Source organism: Cervus elaphus, chromosome 11 (genome assembly GCF_910594005.1).
Source record: "Cervus elaphus chromosome 11, mCerEla1.1, whole genome shotgun sequence".
NCBI lineage: Eukaryota > Metazoa > Chordata > Mammalia > Artiodactyla > Cervidae > Cervus > Cervus elaphus.
Window position 1 is genome coordinate 32,138,671 of NC_057825.1, and position 24,537 is coordinate 32,163,207.

At 36.4% G+C, this 24,537-nt stretch overlaps 1 protein-coding gene across 14 annotated transcripts in view; it reads right to left on the bottom strand.

The window, feature by feature from the left end:
* DTNB (dystrobrevin beta) overlaps positions 1-24,537 on the bottom strand; it is a 233,908-nt gene that overhangs the window by 100,201 nt on the left and 109,170 nt on the right. For all 14 annotated transcript variants that reach the window (XR_006343421.1, XR_006343420.1, XR_006343422.1 and 11 more), the window contains exon 9: positions 14,343-14,467. Coding sequence is in view for 11 of the 14 variants with exons in the window: in XM_043917363.1 (XP_043773298.1) it covers positions 14,343-14,467 (125 nt within the window). In the remaining 3 variants the exon portion in view is untranslated. The remainder of the gene's footprint in view (positions 1-14,342; positions 14,468-24,537) is intronic.

Here is a 24,537-nt window from a genome sequence, read left to right on the forward strand (position 1 = left end):
ATACACATGCATTTGTTCATTCCACAAATATATATTTACGGTCTGCTATCTGCCAGGCCCATTCTATACCCTGGAGATATGGCAGGAAACAAAGCTTTTGTTTTCAAAGGGCTTACCATCTAGTGGAGTATAGATTATAGACAAATACAAAAATGTATAATGTCACATAACAGTGATGGCAGTGCTATTTTAGAGACAGTCAAGAAGAGTCTCTTTGAGGAGCTCACATTTAAGGAGAGATGTGAATGAAGTAAAGGAATGAGACATGTGAACATCAGGATGAAGAGTATTCTGGGCAAACAAAACAGCAGCACAAAGTATGGTAGGAACATACATGGCATTTTCAAGGAACAACAAAACCAGAGTAAGAAAAAAGTACAGAGCCCAACAGGAAAGTGGTTGGAAATGAAGTCAAGGAGGCTGCCAGGAGCCAGAGCTTATGGGACCTTGTAGACCACTGGACAGACTTTGGCTTTTAAGTGTCATGGGAAGTCACTGAAGAGACAAGGACAAACAAACAAGAACTGGGTTACATTATGAAAGTGAAAGTGAAAGTTACTCAGTCATGTCCAACTCATTGTGACCCCTTGGACTATACACATACAGTCCACAGAATTCTCCAGGCCAAAATACTGCAGTGGGTAGTCTTTCCCTTCTCCAGGGGATCTTCCCAACCCAGGGATCAAAACCAGGTCTCCTGCATTGTAGGTGGATTCTTTACCAGCTGAGCCACAAAGGAAGCCCACATTATAGAAAAGGTATAATAAGAAACCACCAATTCATAGATACTTAGAGTTCTGAATTTTCTTTACAAACATCTAACACCCTTTCAGAAACAGGTGATTTGCACTAAACATTTACACAAAAAACTCATATCTTAAAAAAACAATCTCAAAAGGATTTTTCATGAACATTAGCATTAAATCAGGAGGTAAAAATGAATCGAACCAAAGGGACTATACCTATGGTTGTGGGCACTGTTAAAGTAAGTATGCTCTGGACAAGATTAGCCACTCAAAAGCAAACACAGAAGAGAACAAAACAAAACAAAAACCTACCAACCAACAAATAAAAGGACTAGGGAGAAGAGGGGTAAGTGTGGGGAGAAGGGAAACAGAGGAAGAAAACTGATCTACATATTTAATGGACTCCCTAACAAAATCTCAGCAGGATTTTTGGTTAAAAATGACAGCTGAATCCTGAAATTTAAAAGGATCTACAATTGCCAAAATAATTTTGAAAAAGAAGACAATTTACACCATCCTAAATCAAAACTCACTACTAAGTTATAGCATTCAAGATCAAATAGTACTGGCATAAAAACAGATAGAATGAAATAGAACTGAAGGTCTAGAAATAAACCCTTAAATTTAGAGTGAACTGATTTTGACAAAGGTGCAAAGGACAGTCTTTCCGCAAATAGCGCTCATATAATTACCTAATTAAATGATAATTAAGTTCACATGCAAAAAAGGGATTTACCTTAAATCATACACAAAAATTAGTTCAAAATTAACACAAAAATGGATTACAGACTGAAATGTAAGGGTTAAAACTATAAAACTTCTAGATGAAAACATATGAGAAAATCATTGTGCTCCTGGGTTAGGCAAAGGTTTCCTAGATATGACAGAAGAAGAATAATCCATAAAAGAAAAAAATTGATAAAGTGGCCTCCCTTAAAATGAAAATGTTTGCTTTTCAAAAGATTGTTAAGGAAATGAAAAGATAAGACAGACTGGGAAAAATTACCTGCAGATTATATATGTGACAGAGAACTTGTGTCCAGTATATGTAAGGAACTCTGGTCATTTGTTTTTTTTTTAATTCAACTTATTTGCTGGGGACAGTTTGAATAATGAGTAAACTATAGTGCCAGTGAAGTTGCTGAGTCGTCTCCGACTCTTTTCGATCCCATGGACTGTAGCCTACCAGGCTCCTCCATCCATGGAATTTTCCAGGCAAGAGCACGGAGTGGGTTGCCATTTCCTTCTCCAAGGAACTCTGAAAACTCCTAAGAAGACAACAAACCAACCAGTTATTAAATGAGTGAGAGAAACTGTCACAGACCAGAGGAGCCTAAGGAGGCATGGGGAATAAACGTAATGGTACCCCAGATGGAAACCTGGAACAGAAAAAGGTCATTAGGAAAAAAAGACTAATGAAATCCCAATAAAGCATGGAATTCAATTAATAATAATAATAATAATATCAATATTGGTTCATTTGTAAAATGCTAACAGGAACTGTGCCCAGAGTATATGGGAACTCGTCCTATCTTAGCTACATTTCTGTAAATCTAAAACTACCCTAAAAAAAGATTATTTAAATCATCTTTTTAAATGGTGAAAGATATAAATAGGTAATTATAGAAAGAAAATATATGAACAGTTTATTAGTACATGAAAAGGTGTTCAACATCATTAGTCACTGGGGAAATGCAAATTAAAACCACAATAAGGTACCACAACTCACTGCCTAGGATGGCTATAAATTCAAAAGATCGACAATCTACCCAGTGCACTGGTAAGACTGTGGAGACACTGAAGCTCTCAGATACGCTGGTGGGACTGTAACAGGTACAGTCACTTTCAAAAACAGTTCAGCAGTTTCTTAAAATGTTAAACATATGCTTACCCTGCATGACCCAGCAATTCTACTCCTAGGTATCTACCCAAGAGACATATGAAAACATATGTCCACACAAAGACACAGATGTTCAGAGCAGGATTATTCATAAGAGTCAAAAACTGTAAATGAGCCAAGCATCCATCAACAGGTGAAAGGATAAATGAAACATGGTCTATTCATAATATAATGGAATATTTTCAGCACTGAAAATGTATAAACACTGATACTTGCTACAATATTGATAAGCCTCAAAAATACTATGCTAAGTGAAAGAAACCAGAGACAGAAAACTACATATGATTCTGTTCATATAAAATTTCTAGAAAAGGCAAAACTGTATAAACAGGAAGTATATCAGTGGCTACCTTGGGGCTACAGATGGCAGCTGGGATTGACTACAAATGGGTGTAAGGAAATTTTTTCAAACCATGAAAATGTTCTAAAACTGGATGGTGGTGATGGGTGCAAAACTATATTCATTTACTAAAAATTATTTAACTGTCACAGTGGGTGACTTTCATGACATGTAAATTATACCTCAATAAAATTGTTTAAAAAAAAAAAACAAATCAAAACCACAATATTCTATTACCTCATACCCATTAGGCTAACTTGGAAAAAAAAAAAAAAACTACCCAAAAAATAAGAAGTGTGGATAAGGATGTGGAGAAATTGGAACCCTCATACTTTGTTCATGGGATTGTAAAACGGTGCAACTACTATGGAAAACAGTATGGAGGTTCCTCAAAAATTAAACATAGAATTACCATATCATCTAGCAATCCCACCTCTGGATATATAACCCAAAGAATTGAAAGCAGGGTCTCAAAGACATATTTAGACACCTATCTTTACAGCATTAATCAGAACAGCCAAAATATCTGTTGGCAAAGGAATAAACAAACAAAATTTGGTATATACACACAACGGAACATTATTCAACCTTAAAAAGGAAGGAAATCCTGACACATATTACAACATGGATGAACCATGAGGACGTTATGCTATGTGAAATAAGACAGTCACATAAAGGCAAATAGTATATGATTCTACTTCTATGAGGTATCCAGATATGTGAGAGTTGGATTGTGAAGAAAGCTGAGCGCCGAAAAATTGATGCTTTTGAATTGTGGTGTTGGAGAAGACTCTTGAGAGTCCCTTGGACTGCAAAGAGATCCAACCAGTCCATCCTAAAGGGGATCAGTCCTGGGTGCTCATTGGAATGACTGATGCTGAAGCTGAAACTCCAATACTTTGGCCACCTCATGCGAAGAGTTGACTCACTGGAAAAGACCCTGATGCCGGGAGCAACTGGGGGCAGGAGGAGAAGGGGACGACAGAGGATGAGACGGTTGGATGGCATCACCGACTCAATGGACATGAGTTTGAGTAAACTCTGGGAGTTGGTGATAGACAGGGAGGCCTGGTGTGCTGCGATTCATGGGGTCGCAAAGAGTTGGACACGACTGAGCGACTGAACTGAACTGAAGGTACTCAAATTTGTAGAAACAGGAAGTAGAATGGTGGTTACCAGAGGCTCTTAATAAAAGAGGAGTTGATGTTTAATGGATATGTTGTTTCGGATTTGCAAGTTGAGAAAGTTCTGAAGATCTGCTTCACAATAATATAAATACACTTAACACTACTGAGCTGTGCACTGAAAAATGGTTAAGATGGTAAATTTTATGTTACCTATATTTTACCATAATAAAAAAAAGAAAACTGATGGATTGTGCTTGGGCAATGTTAGAGTTTAAAAACGGGATTTTATGGCAGTACAGTGGTAAACAGAGTGAGAAAAATCCCAAGGGGTGGGTGAAACTGAGCAGGCCAAAGTCACAACCACTTATAAGTGATGATCCTCCTCGAATTAAACCTTGAGTATTGTTGTATTAAATAAAGCCATTTCTCCTTACTGCATCATAATCAATCACCACATTTGCTGTTCATGTGACCATCCCTCTCTATCACACACACAGAGGAAGTATACATATATACTTACATGTGCAGGTTTGTGAGTATATGCAAGACCTTCTGTCCCCAAAACACACACACACACTGAGGTTCAGGCAGACACTTTATCCCATTTCTGGGACCATCTTACATGACACGTGAGCAGTCATGGCACAGACCACTTGGTACCAGTGCTCTCTGTGCTCCCTCTGTCTTCTCTGGAGAGAGACACTTCCAGGGCCAGCCACGCAAATCCCAGAAGAGGAAGATAATCTGGGACGTTTAGCCTGAAATGGAGCCAAGCAGACCACACCAAAAGCAGAACTGAGCGAAGCTCAAGGGGCTAAGAGAATCTGGTGTTCCTCAGCTGCTTGGTTTTCAAACTCATCCCAGCAAAATGCAAGACAGAATTAGTGTCAGATGAGCTGTGACCTGAGAACCATAAGAGCCTTCACATTTTAGGCTATCTAAATAGAACAAAAATCAGCTTTTTCTTTCCTGAAAAGGTCAAATTAGATAGACCTGAAATTTTAGGTGTCTGATGGCCCACTCGTGAGCAGATTACATCACCATGCCTAGATTTTCCCAAATCATTACAGCAAAATGCAAGACAGAATTAATACCAGATGAACTATGATCTAAGAGCCAAAGTATAAGACTTGCATGTTGGAAACAGCTCAAAATTATAACCTTCCAAATACGTTCAGCCTCAGGAGACCAAGATACCCAGAATGATCTGATGATATTCCTTTCAAGTGAACAGAACATCAGATTCACCTAGGAATCTAAGAGAAAGCACCCTCTTGCCAGTTTCCTCAAATAAGACTCTTCCCAGCACCAAGCACAGAGCCCCACTCATAATTCACATTCAGCAAATACTTGTGGAAGAAAATTATTTCAATCCAGATCAACTTATCAATATCATAAATTCTACAATTTATTTTGGACTATAGCAAAGGCAGTTAATAACTCTCATTGAAAAAAACCAAATCTGGCTCATAAAAAAAGTTGCAAACACTGAAGCATTTGGTTCGGCACAGGACAGTTAGCCAGAAGCACCCTTGCCACAAAAGTCGTTTCAATTCCAAATTCATCCATCATTGTAAAAGAAGTGTCAGAAATATGTGCTTAAAACTAAACGACATAAATAAGAAGTTAGACCTGTTTTTTTCAGAGGGTTACAGATAGTCTTATATTATCTCTGGTCTGGTGAATTTCTACTGATCTACTTAACGTCAATGAATAAGAACAAAACTGGCAGAATTTTCACATTATACTAAAAAGTTTGCAAACACTGAAAGCACCAGATGTTTGATGCATAGCTGTCTAAACTTCAAAAAAACAAAAAATGACAACAAAAAAATAAACTATGACCTGTATATGAATACAAGTATAGATTCAATATAAGAACAAACTATGTTTAGAAAAGAAACAACAAAGAGGACAGGCTTGATTAAATCAAGGTAATGCTCATATATATAGTCTAAGTCAGTATTAAACAGAAAAGGGGTTAAAATAGGACAATTAAGAGCCATATTAAAGTGTTATTCTAAAATCTAGCAATTTTTTTAAATTGTCTAAGTTAATTCTGTTTTGATAAAGGATGTGAAGAAAACTGGTTGGTTTAGCTGTGCAAACATGCTACATATTTACATATATAGAGAGAGCAAGAAACAGTAAAAAGGTAGACTGGTTTCTAGGTAACAAACTTTATCCAAATGCTTTAACAGAAGATGTTACCAAATTAACCTTTACACTTGGGTGGGGAAAAAAAACCTGGACCATCAAACCAAAGAATATAATGAGCCTCCAGAAAAAAAGAAAAACAAGAAGCACAAACTGCCCTAAATTTGCAGTTTTTATCAATTCTTCTTTTAAGAGTAGCAGTTGGCAATTTTTTCTGTGCAGAGCCAGATAAAAGGTACTTTTAGGCTCTGAGGGTCATACAGTTTCAGTCACAGAGACTCAATTTTGCCACTGTAGCCCAAAAGCAACCACAGACAATTCATAAATGAATTAGTGCGCTTCCCTGGTGGCTGGGTGGTAAAGAATCCGCCTGCCAATCCAGGAGGCACAGGAGACGTGGGTTCGATCCCTGGGTCAGGAGGATCCTTTGGAGAAGGAAATGGCAACCTATTCCAGTATTCTTGCCTGGGAAATATATGGACAGAGGAGCCTGGCAGGCTACAGTTCATGGGGTTGAAAAGAGTTGGACATGATTTAACGACTAAACAACAACAAAATGAATTAGCATGGTTGTGTCCCAATAAAAGTTTATTTATGGACACTGAAATTTTAATTTCATATAACTTTCACAAAATATTCTTCTTTTTATTTCTCTTCAACTATTCATTCAAAATTTTTTTTAAAAATTCTTAAAAAAACATGGGCCATACAAACAGATGACAGGCTAGATTTAGCCTGTGGGCTGCAGTCTGCCGACTGCTGTTTAAAACAATAGATTAGTCACAGGTTATCCAATGGGACACCAGTCCTGCCCTTCCCTGCTGGAATTTAGAGGAACAAACCAAGCCAACATCAGAAGTTTTGCTTTCTCTCAGAAACAAATAACCACAAACTCAAATGTAATGATGATGAACTACTAATTAAAGAAATTAGATATAAGAATTATGTGGTTAGATAATTAGATGCTAAGCATCAGCCAACTGCTTGAATTAGGCTAGCAGGAAGTTTATCAGAGACATCAAGGACTAGAAGTTTCACAAAAATGTTCTGACCAAAAGAAACAACTAATTTCTCTCAAAGACTTAGAAGGAAACTTGCTACTGCGCTAATGATGAGCAAATTGTTTGTTTGTTTGAGATTTATTTGAAAAATCTTGTTTACTTAATATTCTGAACTCGCCAGAAGAGAAATACAATGGCCCCATTGAGGAAATATGCCTGACATCTAGTGGAAGTCTTGGGAACTGCAGGTATGGGACCTATGCTATTTACTGAAGGAAAAACAAACAGAAGAAGGGGCAAGGCCTAGATGTTTAGTGTCACTCAGTAATTCAATGCATTTTAAATACCTACCATGTTCCAGCCACTATTTTAGGCACAGAGAACTCAGTGAAGAACAAAGAAGACTGCTCCAGGCTTTGTGGAATGTACATTTTTATGACATGACCTACTTTATTCTGAAAGTTTAGGATACAGTATTTACAGCATCCTAACAAAATGGTAACCCACTCCATTACTCTTGCCTGGAACATCCCATGGACGGAGGAGCCTGGTAGGCTGCAGTCCATGGGGTCGCTACAAGTCGGACACAACTGAGTGACTTCACTTTCAACTTCTTAGAAGCACTTTTAGATACATTATCCTTAAACAATATCCTGAGATAATTAAGATGAGTTTTATTATCACCATTTTACAGAAAAGTAAATTGGTGTCTCTTGAGTTTTAGTCCAGTTTTCCTTCTGTCACATTATACTGCCTCCCTTCTATTTTCCAACCAACCAAGTTACAGCTACTCAATGTTCTTTCTTGATTCTAAACCTATCCAAGGGGTTCAAACAATGGTTCAATTACCATATGTTTCTACAGTAACAATTTCTTACTGGGTCAGCATGTTAGAAAACTAGGAAAGAACAGTAGGCAAGGAGTTCGAAAGCCCCAGACTTTGGTCCCAACTCCAGCACTTTGCCGTTGTGTGATCCTGGGCAGGTTAATAGTTAATGCTATATGTAGTGCAAAGGTTGCTGTGAGGGTTAAATGAAGTAAAGTACATGAAAGAGGTGAACAAAGAGCCCAGAACACTGGGTGCTCAATAAATATCCAACCCTGAATCTCAAATTTGTGATCATCTGAGAATCTCTATCCTACGCCAACAATGAAACATGTGCAATTAACATTAAAATAAACTTAATCTCAATTTCTGTTCCAAATTTCCACTGGAGTTTTATTTCTGGGCATTTAATGGTAAAACCTAAGGTTTTTTTTTAAATGTTTACAAACTTTTCTCCATCTCCATTACCACAATGACAATCCAAACCACCATCATCTCTCAGCTGGTCCATTGAAAAAAAAAAAAAAAAAACCTAGCTGGGCTCTTCTTTTTCATCCTTGTCCTGCTCTTTATTTCTACATAACAAGCAGTGATTTCTTAAAGTACAAAATTCAACATGTCCCTCTCCTATCTAAAACCCTTCAATCTGGGATAATGTCCCAAATCTCAGGGGGCCGTTGCCTACCTCTGCAGCCTTCCTCTGGCTCTCTGTTCTCCTGCTCCCTCTCTACTGGAAATGCTCCTCCCTCTGCCTTCCATGTACCTAATCTCTATTTATCTTTAAGGCTTCTCTGAATATGTTACTCTTCACAAAACCCTTTCTTAACCTACCAACAAGACAAAGACAGGCCATAAGGGAAAGACATCCTGTTAGACAATTACTTTATATATTAGGACTGATGTGTGATTTATACAAATATTATTTCTCAGAGATTTCAAGGTGAGTATCAATTGTCAAAAGGAAGGCAAATTTAAAATTGCAACAGAGTCAACAGGAAAATAACAGGGGTGGAACAAATGGCTCTCTGTTTTGAAAAAAATAAACTTAAATTCCTAGCAAAATATCTCATGGCAGCTACAATAAAAAAGGAAAAAAATACAGAAATAAGAAATTTCTTGACAGATATTTTTAGAATTTTGAAGTGAGAACATTAATTTTAAATATAAAATGAAAGCCAGAAAACATACAGAAAAAAAAATTTGACCATTAAACTAAAACTTCAGTAAGACACTTTATTTTCTACTGAGAAGGAGAAATAGAGATACATGCATTCTAACATGCCCCATCTCTCTTTTCCAAAAATTGTGAGCAAATAAGCATGCTACGTAAGAAATAACTATAAAGTGTGAATCTACTTGCAAAATGTTTCACTAGTGGCCAAGGGAAAGGTTCAAGTATACTGGCCATCCAGTCCCTTAGATCCTATTCCCAACTCTCAACCCCCTTGGAAGACAGCATTCATTCAAACCAGGATGACTGATTAGGAGTAAAACAAATACAAACAATCTGATTGAAAATAATACCTACAATGTGTAAGGACTCCTGAAGTGCAAGAAAATGGTCTTATTCTCCGTCCAAAACAGGACTCTTCTAAATTAATACAGTAAAACAATGATTAAAATAATCATGATCTTATCCAAATAAATATTTTACTGACTTTAAGCTTTCAAATGCAGGAGTTACCCTCATCCTTACCTTCATGCAAAACAGCAACCTTTTCTTTTTCCTGATCATAATTATAAACGCATAGCAGCCCACTCCTCACAGTTTTCTCATCCTTTGAGCTATATATACTTGCAACTCTCTCCTCAAGAAGCCAGCTGGAAACACTGCATGTTATAAAACCGGCCTCCTCACTGTCATTCAGACTTATCTGTATGTAAGGAAAGTACCGTGTGACTACTGCTTGCACCTTGCTTAGTATCTGGAAGGTCCTCAATAAATATCTGCTGAATGAATGGAGAATCTGAATTTCAGCAAGCAGGAAGAGTTGCTATTCACAGGGAATGGGATGATTTGAGCTCTGCGGTGACCTAGATGGGAGGGAAATCTGAGAAAGAGGGGATACATACATACACATAACTTGGAACATAATACAAATTTGATCTTATACTAAATAAGCATGTCTCAACAATTTGACAGAACTGAATAATAAAGATTTTCCAGACCAAAATGAAATTAAATTAGAAATTACTAACAAAAAGGCAACTAGAAAACCCTCATATATTTAGAAATTAAGACATTCATTATACTTCTCAAAGAAGAAATCCTAACAACTTAGGAAATATTTATAACAATAAAAAATTACATAACTAAATTTGGACATTACTCAGGGAGTGTTCAGAGAAATGTATAGTCTTAAATGCTTACATTGGTGGGGGGCGGGGGGGGGTGGACTTGAAATGAGTAAGCTAGTGTGTCAGTCACTCAGTTGTATCTGACTCTTGACGACCCTATGACCTGTAGCCTACCAGGCTTCTCTGTCCTTGGAATTCTCCAGGCAATAATACTGGAGTGGGTAGCCATTCCCGTCTCCAGGGGATCTTCCTAAAACAGGGATGGACCCCGGGCCTCCTGCACTGCAGGCAGATTCTTTACCATCTGAGCCACCAGGCAAGCCCAGGAGTAAGTGAACCATATCTTAAAATAAGTTAGGAAAAAAGAAGCAAAATAAACCCAAACAAGCTTTAACAAAAGAAATAATAAAGATAAGAAATAAATGAAAAAAATTAAATATAATTCATATAACAAAAGAATAATCAAAACCAAAAGGTGGTCTTCTGGAAGCCTACCAGACAAACCTACGGCAAGATTTTTCGAGGAAAAAAAATAAATATGTGAGAGTAAGGATGAAAAAGATATTAGCACAAATATTGTTGATAAAATATTATAAACTTTGTGCCAATAACTTTAAAAATTTAGATGGAATTGACAAATCCCTACATCTATAAAATGTTCCAAAATGACTCATAAAGGAATACAAAATGAAAATAGTCTTATAACTGCTTTTTAAAATGGAATTAACAGTTAAAAAATCTTTCCACAAAGAAGGGTTTAGGCACAGACAGCTTCACTGGTGAGTTTTACCAAAAACAAGGAGCAAATAATTCCAATCTTAAGCTCTTCCAAAAAAATAAAAAAAGAGAATGCTCCTCGACTTTCTAAGATAACAAACTGGCCAAATCTTATCCTAAAAACAAACCCAAAATATCAAGAGCAGTAACAGGACAACTTAACTCATAAACATAGAAAAAAATCTAAACAAAATATTAGCAAGTGAAATCTAGCAGTGTATTAAAAAGGAGGGTCAACTTATGTTTAATCCAGGAACGTAGGGTTGTTTTAAAAAATTAATGTAATTCACTATATTAATAGAATAAAGAAACTCAGGCTATCATATTAATGCCGAAAGTCTTTGATAAAATTTGACATCATTCATGACAAAAAGAAAGCACTCTTAGCAAAATAGGAATAAAAGGGAACCTCTTTTATCTGATAAACAGCTTCTACAAAAAACCTACATCAAAGAACATACTAAAATGAATGCTGAAAGCACTAGCTTTGGTATTACTAATAATGCAAGAATGCCTATCAAACCACTTCTATACAATATTGCACTGGAGGCACTAGCCAGCACAATAAAAAGAAAAAAGTATGATTATATTTGAAAGTATAAAGAATGGGAGGGAAGAAAAAAAGCAATCATTATTTGCAGGTGATATAATTATTTATAGAAAAATCCAAAAGAATCTGAGTACAAATTGCTAGAATTACAAGCAAGTTATGCAAGATGACTATCTAGTGGATTAAAATACAAAAGCAATGTGCGTTTCCATATACCAGCAACAGACTGTTAAGAAACATAATTCAAAAAAAGATACCATGTGCATGACTGTACACATTTGCCAAAAACCATTGAATTGTACACTTAAAGTGGGAGCATTTTATTGCATCTAAACTATATCTCAAAATAATTGTAGGGAAAAAAGGCACAATTTGCAACAGCAACAACAAATGCAAAGTACACAAGAATTAAACATATACAAGACCTTTCTGAGGAAAAATTATACAGCTTTACTAAATGGCACAAAAGGATATTCAAATAGGTGGGAAGACATAATACATTCATGGAATGGAAGACAATATTGTAAAGATGTCTGTTCTCCCCAATTTGATCTTTAGAGTCAATAAATCTCTGATCAAAATTTTATGAGGGTCTCAATAAGCTGATTCTCAAATTTATATGAAAGAGCAAAGGGCAAAGAATAGACAAGACATCCCTAAAAAAGGAGGTGACTTAATCCCTTACAGTAATTAAGATAGTATGATATTGGCATAGTGATAGACATTTCAACCAAAGGAACAGAATAAAGAGCCCAGAAATCAGACGTGTGTATTTGGAAACTTCATTTATGACAATGATGGCATTGTAGTTAAGTGGGGAAATGATGGATTATCCAACAAATGGCCTTGAGACAAGTTATTCAAATGCAAAGAGAGAAAGGGAATTGGATATTCTACATCGCACTACACACTAAAAGTCTGTTCCAGATGAATTAAAGACATATATAAAAGGGACATCTTTAAAACTTAAAAAGAGAGGGAAAAAAATCACTACAGTGTTGGAGCAGGCAAGATTTTTTTTTAAATTCAAATAACAAACACTAACCAAAAAGAGAAAAGTTTAATAAATTTAATCAAACAACAGATTACACACAATAGGTAAAATCCACTATGAAACATAGTGGGAGAAAAGTGTATTTTTTCCCCAGGAAGAAGAAAACAATGGAACACTGAAGCAAACACCACAAAAGCAGTACAAGAAAGTCAGTCTGGCTATAAAGCCAACAGGCACACTTCTGAGCAATCCATGGTAAGAAAGAGGATCCCACTCAACTCCAACGAGAACAGCGGCACAGGGACCACGACACAGGAACTAACCAAAAGCGTGTCCAGAATGACAGCACACAGCTCAACTTTGTCATGAACGGAATTAACTAAAAATGCTCTTATTTGGTTTCCAACTTTTACACTGAGCCCTTAATAAATCTCAGAAGACTTAGTCATGATCACAGGAAAGAACAGAACCATTACTAGCTTTGACAATATAAAAGTAATGGCATAGGTGATAGAAGTTAGGAGGCAAAAGGAGAAGGGAGAAGGGGACAGAAGTTACATACTGGAAGTCAAAAGAAGTTATAAGAAATAGAAGTTTAAGAATTACATTCAAGATGACAAAGGTAAATAATTTTTTAAATGGTGATAGAATTATGAAAAGCTGGGATGGGTTGATATGCAGAGCTATAAATGAGGTTGGTCCTCTATACCATAGAAGGAATTCGGTATGTCCAAAATGGATAAGCCAAGAAATGGTGCTCTGAATACATTATTTAGCGATATGGAGGTATCCATTAGGACTCGTACTGGTCCGTGGCCTGTAAGGAACCGGGCTGCGTGGCAGGCCAGCCAGCAAAGCTTCATCTGTATTTACAGCCACTCCCCATCACTTGCCTTACATCCTGAGCTCCACCTCCTGCCAGGTCAGCAGCAGCATTAGATTCTCATAGGAGCACAAATCCTACGTGAACTGTGCGTGTGAGGGATCTGGGTGCAGGAAAACAAGATCAGGGCTCCCACTGACTCCGAATTATGATGAACTGTGTAATTATTTCATTATGTATCACAATGTGATAATAATAGAAATAAAGTGCACAATAAACGCAATGCACACAAATCATTTCGAAACATGCCCACCCCACCTTCCACCTCATCCCGTGGAAAAACTGTTTTCCAGGAAACTGGTCCCTGTACAGTCTTGTGTTTTCTAATTTTCTCTCAATACGAAAAGAATAAATGAGGTTGATTTTCATTTTCACGTTGTCTAAATTACCTTCAAAATCTCAGTGGTCATTAATTGTTGTAGAGAAAAGATCCCTACTACTGAAAAGAACACAAAAACAAAAGGCACCCTTGTTAAACCAAGTATAATAATTACTCGTAATGTGTTAATTTTCTGATAGAGACTCCTATATTACTTAGGCTTCAGAGCTCAGGAGCTAGGTTTCCATGTAGATATTATGGTGATTTAAGGTGCTGAAAGCCTGAAGTATTAAGATCCCCAAAAGTAAAGTAAAAAACACAAGGTTAAACATTCATGTTAGCTGATAGTCAGTTCTGACCCAAAAGAATCCAGCAAGGTATCCATTTCAGTATAATCCACATCTCACTCCAGGTATATACTTACACTATATTTGCAAGGTCAAGTGGTTTCTCTGGTTGCTCAGGAAAAACAGGATGCGGGGGTTCTCTGGTGGGTACACACCCCAAAGATTTACTAATTGCATGGCTCAGCTTCTTTGCAGGGGATTTCTGTGTCAAAGCAGAAAATAAGGAAATAGGAATTGAATTTTCAAAAGAATGAGAAAGAATGTTAACTTAATGACAAGAGCTGTTGAAAATATCTTTTCAAATACATGCTAATCTGCATTATGGTGAACACTACTGAGCCTTGCAGAAAGGAATCTACAGCTGTTCCAAGGTCCTTTGTGGCCCTTCGTTTCTGACTCCCTCATTTCTACTATGCAGTCACACTACCCCATTAGTGTTAACGTTCCTTTTGAACATGTCTTGGCACCCCACTCCAGTACTCTTGCCTGGAAAATCCCACGGACGGAGAAGTCTGGTGGGCTGCAGTCTGTGGGGTCTCGAAGAGTCGGACATGACTGAGCGACTTCACTTTCACTTTCACTTTATGTGCCCTTTGCGGGAATTGCCTCTTTTGTTGCTTCTGGATTATTCTGGTAAGATGCTCTAGTTAATTCCCTGCTCAGAGTCAGAAGTTTTTGCTGGACTAAAACACTAAAAGGTTACGGGAATGCTGAGCTCATAACTCTTGAATGTTAGCAAATTAGCTGACCAACCCACATCCCCAGAGATATTAAGAGACTATCCTCCAAATGAACGTGAAATAGAACATTTGGTGTTAAGGGGCCGGCTGTGGACACAGACACAGGCGAGTGCAATCAGCATCAGATCCGTGACTCTAAATCATGACATGCCGAAGGTACAGAAATAAGTTGGCATACTAATACATTTCTTGGGAAGGCAGAGCAATACACAGCAAATCCAAAGACTAGCAGGCCTAAGGTATGATAGTAAATACACACAAAAGTAAACAATATGCCACGACTAAGATATGTAGAATACGAAACCCATATTTAAAGGAGGCTCTTTACAAACTTACTTTATTGTCCACTCAATTCCCTTAATAATACTGTTGTCTGAGATTTTCCTGGCAGGATACTAGTTGCAAAAAAAGTTTAAATGTTTCATTCTTCTGCCTCTGCAGTGTGTTACCATATGTACCACTTTAACTGGAAAACAAAATTTGTTTGCAGCTGTGTCTCATCAGTAGCACATCTCCACTTAATTTAATATCCTGCCTGCATTATTTTTATTTATTTATTTAGCCACACTGTACACCTTGCAGGATCTTAGTTTCCTGAACAAGGATCAAACTGCCCTTGGCAGTGAAAGCGCAAGAGTCCTGACCCACAGACTACGAGGGAATTCCCAGCCTGCATGTATTTTAACATGGATGCGTGTGTGCTAAGTTGCTTCAGTTGTGTCCGACTCTTTGCAACCCCATGGACTGTAGCCCGCCAGGCTCCTCTCCAGGCAAGAATACTGGAGTGGGTTGCCATGCCCTCCTCCAGGGGATCTTGCTGATTCTTTTCTGCTGAGTCACCTTGGCAGCCAGTATTTTAACATAAAATAAGCCAAAATCTATTTACCTTTAAGAATATATAGGCAAAGTTGCTTAATACCTTGTTTATAACAGACTCCTTGAGCCTCCTTGAACACATTAAATTCTGTGTAAAAAAATCTGTATGTAATCAAATTTCTTAAAAATTATACGAAGTTAAACAAAACAGAAATTTTGAACTTCCCCACAACTGCTCTCTCTGCCCAATGAGTAGCTATATGTAATCCTGACTCCCCCTTCTCTGCTCCGTTACACTGCCCCAGACATCATGCAGTCTCCTGCTTGAAACCTTTCGAAGATTAACAGTCATTTATAGACTAAGATATAGAGACACACCATCCTATTCCCACACAGGCACTTTAATATCTGGCTCCACTCTCTGGCCTCACCTTTCACCCCACATCAGCATGAACAAGCTGCTCAGTTAATCTGTACCTTGGCCCGAGCCTTTCTGAGATCTCCCTTTCCCCATCTACTTCACTGTAAATTTTCTGCTTATTTCTCAAGATTGCTTGTTTGCAAGTCTCCCTTTCTCTCTGAAGACCTCCCTCACTGCTCCCTAAGTCGGTGCCCACTCTTCCAAGTTACCCACTTGACAGGTACACATTTCCACTGTTGCACTGTTCCAATACTACACTGCACTTGTCCATCTGTTAGGCTAGTGCTTTCGAAGGGTAGGATCTACATTTTATTTATCTGTGTATTTCCAGAACCCGACCTACAACAGAAGATGTTATTTGAATAAATTATTTGCTTAGATGAATTTTCTAGATTGCTTTTTCCTGACTAAACCACAGAAGCTTAGGTGTTTTTTTTTTTTTAAGAGTTATGATATGAGTAGGGGACCATCAGATACACCAGAGATATCTTAACTCACCGTTACAACTAAACACTATGCCTGTAATCCATGTATTTATTCTGTGATTTTTTTTTGCTACATCTGAGAACCCCCTGGGCCATTAATTCATGCCCTCTACGTGAGATGGGATATCACATAGATTATGTTAGTTGCATCCTGAGTAATAACAGCCATGAAATCACAGATTTCATGTGTATATTTTACAATAAACATTAAGATTGTTAAAATGAAAAATGTTTCCCTTCCCACCACTTAATATTCTCTAGCAGCATGCTTGTTGTGCTTTCAAAAACACAAGTCAAGGTTTTTTTCCAAGTCAAGGTTTGAGGTTAGATCCCAGTTCAAGTCTCAAAAATATAGATAGAAAGACTAAATCAATACAGCAAAGCCAATTCCAAACAGAGTACATCAAGAAATGCTTGATGTGTATGGGAAGGAGAAAAAGACTGGAAATAAACATATATCTATATATTAAAAAGCACAGATATTACTGTCAACAAAGGTCTGTATAGTCAAAGCTACGGTTTTTCCAATAGTCATGTATGGATGTGAGAGCTGGACCATAAAGAAGGATAAGCACCAAATGCCTTCAAACTGTGGTGCTGGAGAAGACTCTTAAGAGTCCCTTGGACAGCATGGAGATCAAATCAGTCAATGCTAAAGGAAATCAACCCTGGATATTCACTGGAAAGACTGAAGCTGAAGCTGAAACTCCAATACTTTGGTCACCTGATGCGAAGAGCCAACTCATCAGAAAAGACCCTGATGCTGGGAAAGATTGAGGGCAGGAGGAGAAGGGGGAGACAGAGGATGATATGGTTGGATGGCATCACCAATTCAATGGACACGAATTTGAGCAAACTCCGGGAGATGGTGGATGTGTGTGCTCAATTGCTCAGTCGTGTCCGCCTCTTTGAGACCCCATGGACTGCAGCCTGCCAGGCTCCTCTGTCCATGAGATTCTCCAGGCAAGAATACTGGAGTAGGTTGCTATTTCCTACTCCAGGGGCTCTTCCTGACACAGGGATCAAACTCATATCTAAGGTGTCTCCTACAATGGCAGGTGGATTCTTTACCACTGCACCACCTGGAAAGGCCAACATTTTCAATTAAATTGTAAATTAAGGTAAATAAATGACTTCCTTAAAAATATCTTACAGAGTGAATTATAATGTGGCCATGAAGTGATTTCACTTGTGGAGTCTGATTAGGAAACTAAGATTAACAAAGCCTGTGAGCAAAAGTTTGAAAACTAGAAAAAATAAAAAATAAAAAGTTTAAAAACTACCATTACTATAATTGCCAAGACAGGGACATTACATCTCCTGACTACTTGGCCCCTAGTACAATGCCCAGGACTTGGCAGTCAGTCACTAAATATTTACAGAAGTACAGGCAGTGAGGAAGGAAGAAAAGCAATCCAGGTGTAGGAACTGGTGACCCCCAGACTTCATTTAAGCTCCAGGCCCGAGAAGTTCTGACAGTTTTTTATACCTTTCCCCTCAGTTGAAACCTAACACTGATATAGGGGGAGGCCTTAACCTAGTAAATTAAATCTCCTCCAAACACTCTTAGGTGACGATTTTCAATCTTCATGCATTTTCAATACCTTAATCCACTTTACCTAATTTCAAAACATTTCCCATCATCTCTTAAAAATATTACAGGTTACATTTTTTAAAAATACATCAAAAGCATATAAAATGGCTGTGTATGCTCTAAAATGTGAAATACCCATCTATGCCCTATCTTATAGTCTGAGAAACAGACCATTATCATCACTTGGAAGCCTGGCTGTAAGTCCTCATCTAAGACAGCCCATTCCCACCACATCTGCTCCTTTCTTGGTTATCAGTATCCCGGATTCTGTACTGTTTGTTTGATTTTACTATTTCAGCATTTATGTATTAAAAAAAAAATGCATGATTTATTTAATACATGCTTAAAAACCTATACAGGCTTACACATATATTTTTATGCAACTTCTTTTACTCAAAATTATGTTACAATTGATCTGTACTTCATTCTTTTTTTTTTTAATTGTTTGACTGTTCTTTGCTCAATTACATCATAATCTATACAGCCACTCCAGCGTTGATGAACATTTGGGTTGTTTCCATTTTTTTCCCTCTCCGTCACAATGCTGCTATAAAACATTCTTGTCCATGTCTCCTGGTGACCATGTAAAAGAATTTCCTAAGAGTTATTCCTAAGAATTATTGGGTCATAAGTTATACACATTCAATTTTACTTGGCACTGCCAACTTGCTTTTATAAAGTGGTTACACTAATTTCCTCTCCCATCAGCTGTGGAAGAGATTCTCTCTACATTAATGTCAACCCTTGTTACAGTTAGACATTCTAACATTCACCAATCTGGTAGGTGATAAACGTTATTGTGGTTTTAATTTGCAATTCCTTATTACTAGAAAGACTGAGCATCTTTTCCAGTGTTTATGAGCCACTGTGGTTCTTCGTCTGTGAAATGCGTGTTCCTGTCTCTGGAACAGTGTTTCACTTACTGATTTGTAAGTCTTTCTCTTACTGATTTCTAAGAGTTTTTTTATATTTCGTATTTTAACCTTACAGAAGGTATATCTTACAAACAACTTTCATGTTAAGGTTTCTTTTTCATTCTGTTGTTTTTGATGATTGGTCATCTTAAAATATACAGCAGTCCCAATTTATTAATATTTCTTTCATATTTTGTGCCTTTTGTATTTTATGAAATATGCCCCTTCCTGAGGTCATAAAGGTATCCTGCCAGATTGTCTTCATTATTTTATAGTTTTATCTTTCATTTTTAAATTTAAATCTTCTTAGAACTGATTTTTTATATGTATAAGGAAATAATCCAATATGGATAATCAATTGCCTCAGGATCATTTAATAAACAACCCATTCTTCTCTTACAAGACAGATACTCTACTTCTGTACCTATACCAGTCTCAAGATAATTTAGCAGTTACAGCTTCCACTTACCTTTTCATGTAGTACCAGTGCCTCAAACTTTCATTCCTCATTAGGAGTCTTCATTTTTCTTGACCCTTCACACTTCCACTTTTACCATCAGTCATTTAACACAAAAAAATCCCTGCTGGGATTCTGATGGAAACTGATTGAATATACAGACATTTCTGGGGAGAACTGACGTCTTCACATACTGAACATTCCTTTCTGTGAACGGCTTGTGGTATCTTAGTTCCCCAACCAGGGATTGAACCTGGGCCCTCAGCAGTGAGAACACAGAGTCCTAATCACTGAATCACCAGAAAACTCTCATAAGCCTTTTTAAATTTCTTCCAATAAAGTTATAGATTTTTGTTCACAAAGGATGTATGTATCTGTTATTTATTTCCAGTTACAGAAAGATTTTTGCATATAGCAATCTTGCTCTATTTTTAAAAATTTTGGTAAAACATACATAAAATTTACCGTCTTGACCATTTTTAAATATATGGTTAAATAGTGTTAAGTATACTGGCCATTTATAAATCATCTTTGGAGAAATATCTATTCAATTTCTTTACCCATTTTTTAACAGGTTGTTTGCTTTATTTTTTGTTCTTAAGTTATAGGAGTTCTTTATATAATCTGGATATGAGCCCCTTATCAAATATATCATATGCAAATATCTCCTCCCTTTCTATAGTTTGCCTTTTCACTATGTTGATGTGTCCTCTCATACACAGGAGTTTTTAATTTTGATGTAATTTAATTTATCTATTTTTACTTTTATTGTCCCTGCTCTATTCTAATGATTTATTTGGAGATTCTTTCAGTCTTTCTGTATTGATAGTCACCATTAAATAACAATAACTTGTTTCCTTTCAATTAAAATGTCTTTTATCTGTTTTCCTTGTTTTCTATGCTGCTTAGGACCTCCAAGAAAACATTGAAAAATGTGATAGCAAGCCTCCTTGTTTTGTTTTCAATCTTAAAACAGATACTCTTGGTATTTCATCAGTAAATATAATGGATACTATGTTTTTATAAATATATTATATTAGGTTAAGGGAATTCTTCTACCCCTAGATTACTAAGGTATAATGTGTGTAAATGTTTAAATTATTAATGAATATGGGATCTTAATAACTATTTATTGATTATACAGAATTAATCCATCAATCTATGAATATGATTAAATTATAATAATCTATCTCTTGTTGTTTAGTTGCTCAGTTGTGTCTGACTCTTTTGAGACCCTATGGGCTATAGCCTGCCAGTCTCCTCTGTAGTGAGTTGCCATTTCCTGCTCCAGGGGATCTTCCCAACACAGGGATCAACCCACATCTCTTTCTTGGCAGGCAGATTCTTTGCCACTGAGCCATCTGGGAAGCCTATCTTTAAATGCTGGAATAAAACAAGAGTGTTCATGATCTTTTGGATACACTACAGAGATAAGTTTCATATTTTGTTTAGGCTTTCATTTGTGTTCAGTAGGATAGCCTGTAATTTTCCTTTCTTGTCCTTATAACGTTTTGGTACCAAGGTAATTCTAGCCTTAAAAATGAAATCAGAATGCTCATTATTTTTTTTCTAGACTTTGGGAAATTTTTATAACACTGAATTCTTTTCTTTGAAAGTTGAAACTTAGGTAAAGTTATTCAGGTCTGGTTGTTTCCTTTGTACAAATATTTTAAGCTACTAATTCAAATTCTTTAATGATTATACTAATATTTACAGTTTTTATTCTATCTTGAATCAGTTTTAGAAAGCAAGGTTGTTTAGTAGTTGCATATTCATGCTGTTGTATATATATAGCTGTTGATTTCATTTTTTTATCTTTTGTAAACTTTACCTCTGGTGAAGATTTTTTTACTGTAATAAAATGTATATAACATAAAATACATCATTTTAACCTCTCATAAAATGAAATCTATGAGATCTATTTTGCCCTGAAATCTATTTTCTGAGGTTAATAAAGTTTCACCATGTTTCCTTGGTGAGTTCTTAGCTTGGTGTGTCTTTTTTTTTCCTTCTTTCTTATTGAGATATATAGACATACAGCACTGTATAAGTTTAAGATGTAGAGCATAATGATTTGACTTACATACATCATGAATTTATTATCACAATAAGTTTAGTGCACATTTATCACCTCATATAGATACAAAATAAAATGATTTTTCCTTGTAATGCAAATGTATAACATTTACTGTCTTAACAACTTTCATATATAACATATAGCAGTGTTAATTTTCTGCCTTTTTATCCTTAACTTTCAACTTTGTGTATATATTTTTTATATTTTTGCTGTTTCTTGTAAATAGCATACAGCCAAATTTTTTAAAAATATCCACTTGACAACTGTTGCTTTTTATCTGAAAATTTTATTTAGTTCACAGATTACTAATAAATATATTTGGACTTGTTCCCATAGCTTGTTATTATTTTAGTTTCTTCCTTTTATTTTTGTCCTTAATTACTTTTTAAGTTTTATTTTTCTCATTTTGTTTTCCTTTTTTGGGCAATTATACTCTTTGAGCAGACTCTTCTGGTGGTTGCTTTTTTTTCTTTGTCTGAAACAAAGTAATGTTTACTAAGAATTTAGTGTCATGTTATCTAAGAGGTGCTTTGCACATACTCAGAGGCTCATTTAACCCTCCCAATGTTTTATGAATTAGCTATTAACAGTCTCAATATTATAGGTACAGAAACTATATATAGTTCATATAAATAGGCCTGTCTTACTTTTTTCACAGTACAACACAGCCCTCTGCCAAGTAAACTTAGAGAACATACAAGGGATCAGAGAGATCGCCCGGAGCAGTGAGACTTCCTTGCAAAAAGTCAGAAACAGACTGGGGATGCAAGTACTACACTGGGGATCGTGAAGGGGGCACTTGGCTGAGTAGAGGTGGGGACACCTCCAACTGAGGACAGCTGCAAGGATATAGATAACTGTGGACCAGGCACTAAGATATTCTGAAATTTTTTTAAGCTCAGATGACTATATTCTTAACCAGCCTTAAGCTAATTTCTTGCACAGCACAGTCTTCACCTCAGGGTACTTGACTACAGACCCTGACACTTGGGAGCACTTCAGCCTAATGAAAAAGTTCAGGATTGGTGTCTTGGAGGCCATTCCTGTCTGTTCACTTCAAATTACTCTGAATACATCATCCGGAGCACCACTGGTGGGGATTCAGGCAGAAACATAAGCCTCCTCAGAGAAGTCAGAGACCTCCTCTAAGCAATTTAACATGAACATTTTACACAACCTTAGTCAGTATCTGTACTCTCATCTTGTAACTTAAAATCCTTTAATTCTAACCATGCCTCAACTATATTCATAGCATGGTTGATTAGTACTTCAGCTGCATCTTATTTTCAGACCAATAAAATTATTAGTCATTATTATTTTACACATAGTGTTTATTTAAATTTACTCACATTTACTACCTCTGCTGTGCACCATTTCTTATACTCCATTTCTTTCTTATTGCTTCCATTTATTTTTTCCCCAAAGCATATCTTATGTTAGTTCCCTTAGTAACAGTCTATTGGTGGCAAACCCACTGAGAATTTTTTGGAAAATATATATTCTTTCTTTGCTCTTAAACAGACTCGCTAGGTATAGAATTCTAGGTTGATCTTTTCACTCTATCTTTCAAATTCTTCAATGGACTTTCACATTTTCCATTTCCCAGTATCTGTGTTCAGTATTCTTTATCCTGGTTAATTTTCTCAGACTTATTTTCCTAATTTTTGCTGTAGCTGTCTCTAATTAGCTATTTAACCCCTCCACTGAGTCTAACCTTATTATTTTTTATTTCTAGAAGTTCAGTCTGTTCCTTTGTCATAGACTTATTCCTTTTTCAAATGTCACTATTCCTAAACTTATTTCCTTAATTTTTAAAATGTACTCTTTTCTAAAGTCCTTGGCACACTAAAGGTACTATATGTCATGCTAGCTGATTCTCCTTCACAGTAGATTGCTTTATAATAGAGTTTGAGCTCACCTTTAATGGAGACTGTTTTTTGTAGGGGAATCTTATTTGTACTCTCTCTGGGCCAGAGGAGTAATTTGAGCCCCTCTTTCACAAGGAGGCAGCCCTTCTAAAATTTTAAACTTTACAAAAGTACCAGTTCTACTCACCTTGAGTAGACCCAAGTTAGATTTTCTACACCTCAGAGGCACTAATAACACCAACCACTGGTCTAACTTCAGTATCCAATCTGATAAATCCTGGGGATACCACAATTTGGGATTTAATTTTTGATAGCCAAGAATTTCTCTGACTTTTCAAGTTGAATTTTGCATTTCAGTTTTGTTATCATTTTTCATCCTGCATTCATATTTTTCATTGAGGATAGAAGCCTATAGTTAGCTTCTAATTCCCTTTTTGCTCTCCTTAACCACAAATTCTAAGTTGCTGTTTTTGCTGATTTAAGTCACAACTTACTAAAAATCATCATATATCTTACAACCAATATCTATCTACATTCAGCATTGTTTTTCTGATTTCTCTGCTTCCTTTTTTTTTTTCTCTCTTAAATCCCATTACTCCCTTCTTGGTTCATTTATTTTCTTTCTGCAATGTATCTTTAAATAGCTCTTTCAGCAAAGGGGTTTTAAAGTCCTTAAATTCTGAAAATGTTATTATAGCATCCACACTGTTGAAAGATAGTTTGGATGAGAATACAATTTTAAGTTCAAGTTTATTTTCCTCAGCCCCTTGAAGACATTCTGCTGTTATTTCTTAAAACCAGTGATTAATCTAACATCATTTGGATTTTTTTTTTCTCCACTTCATGCACCATGTGGACTCTTAGTTCCCCAACTCGGGATGGAATCCAGTTCAGTTCATT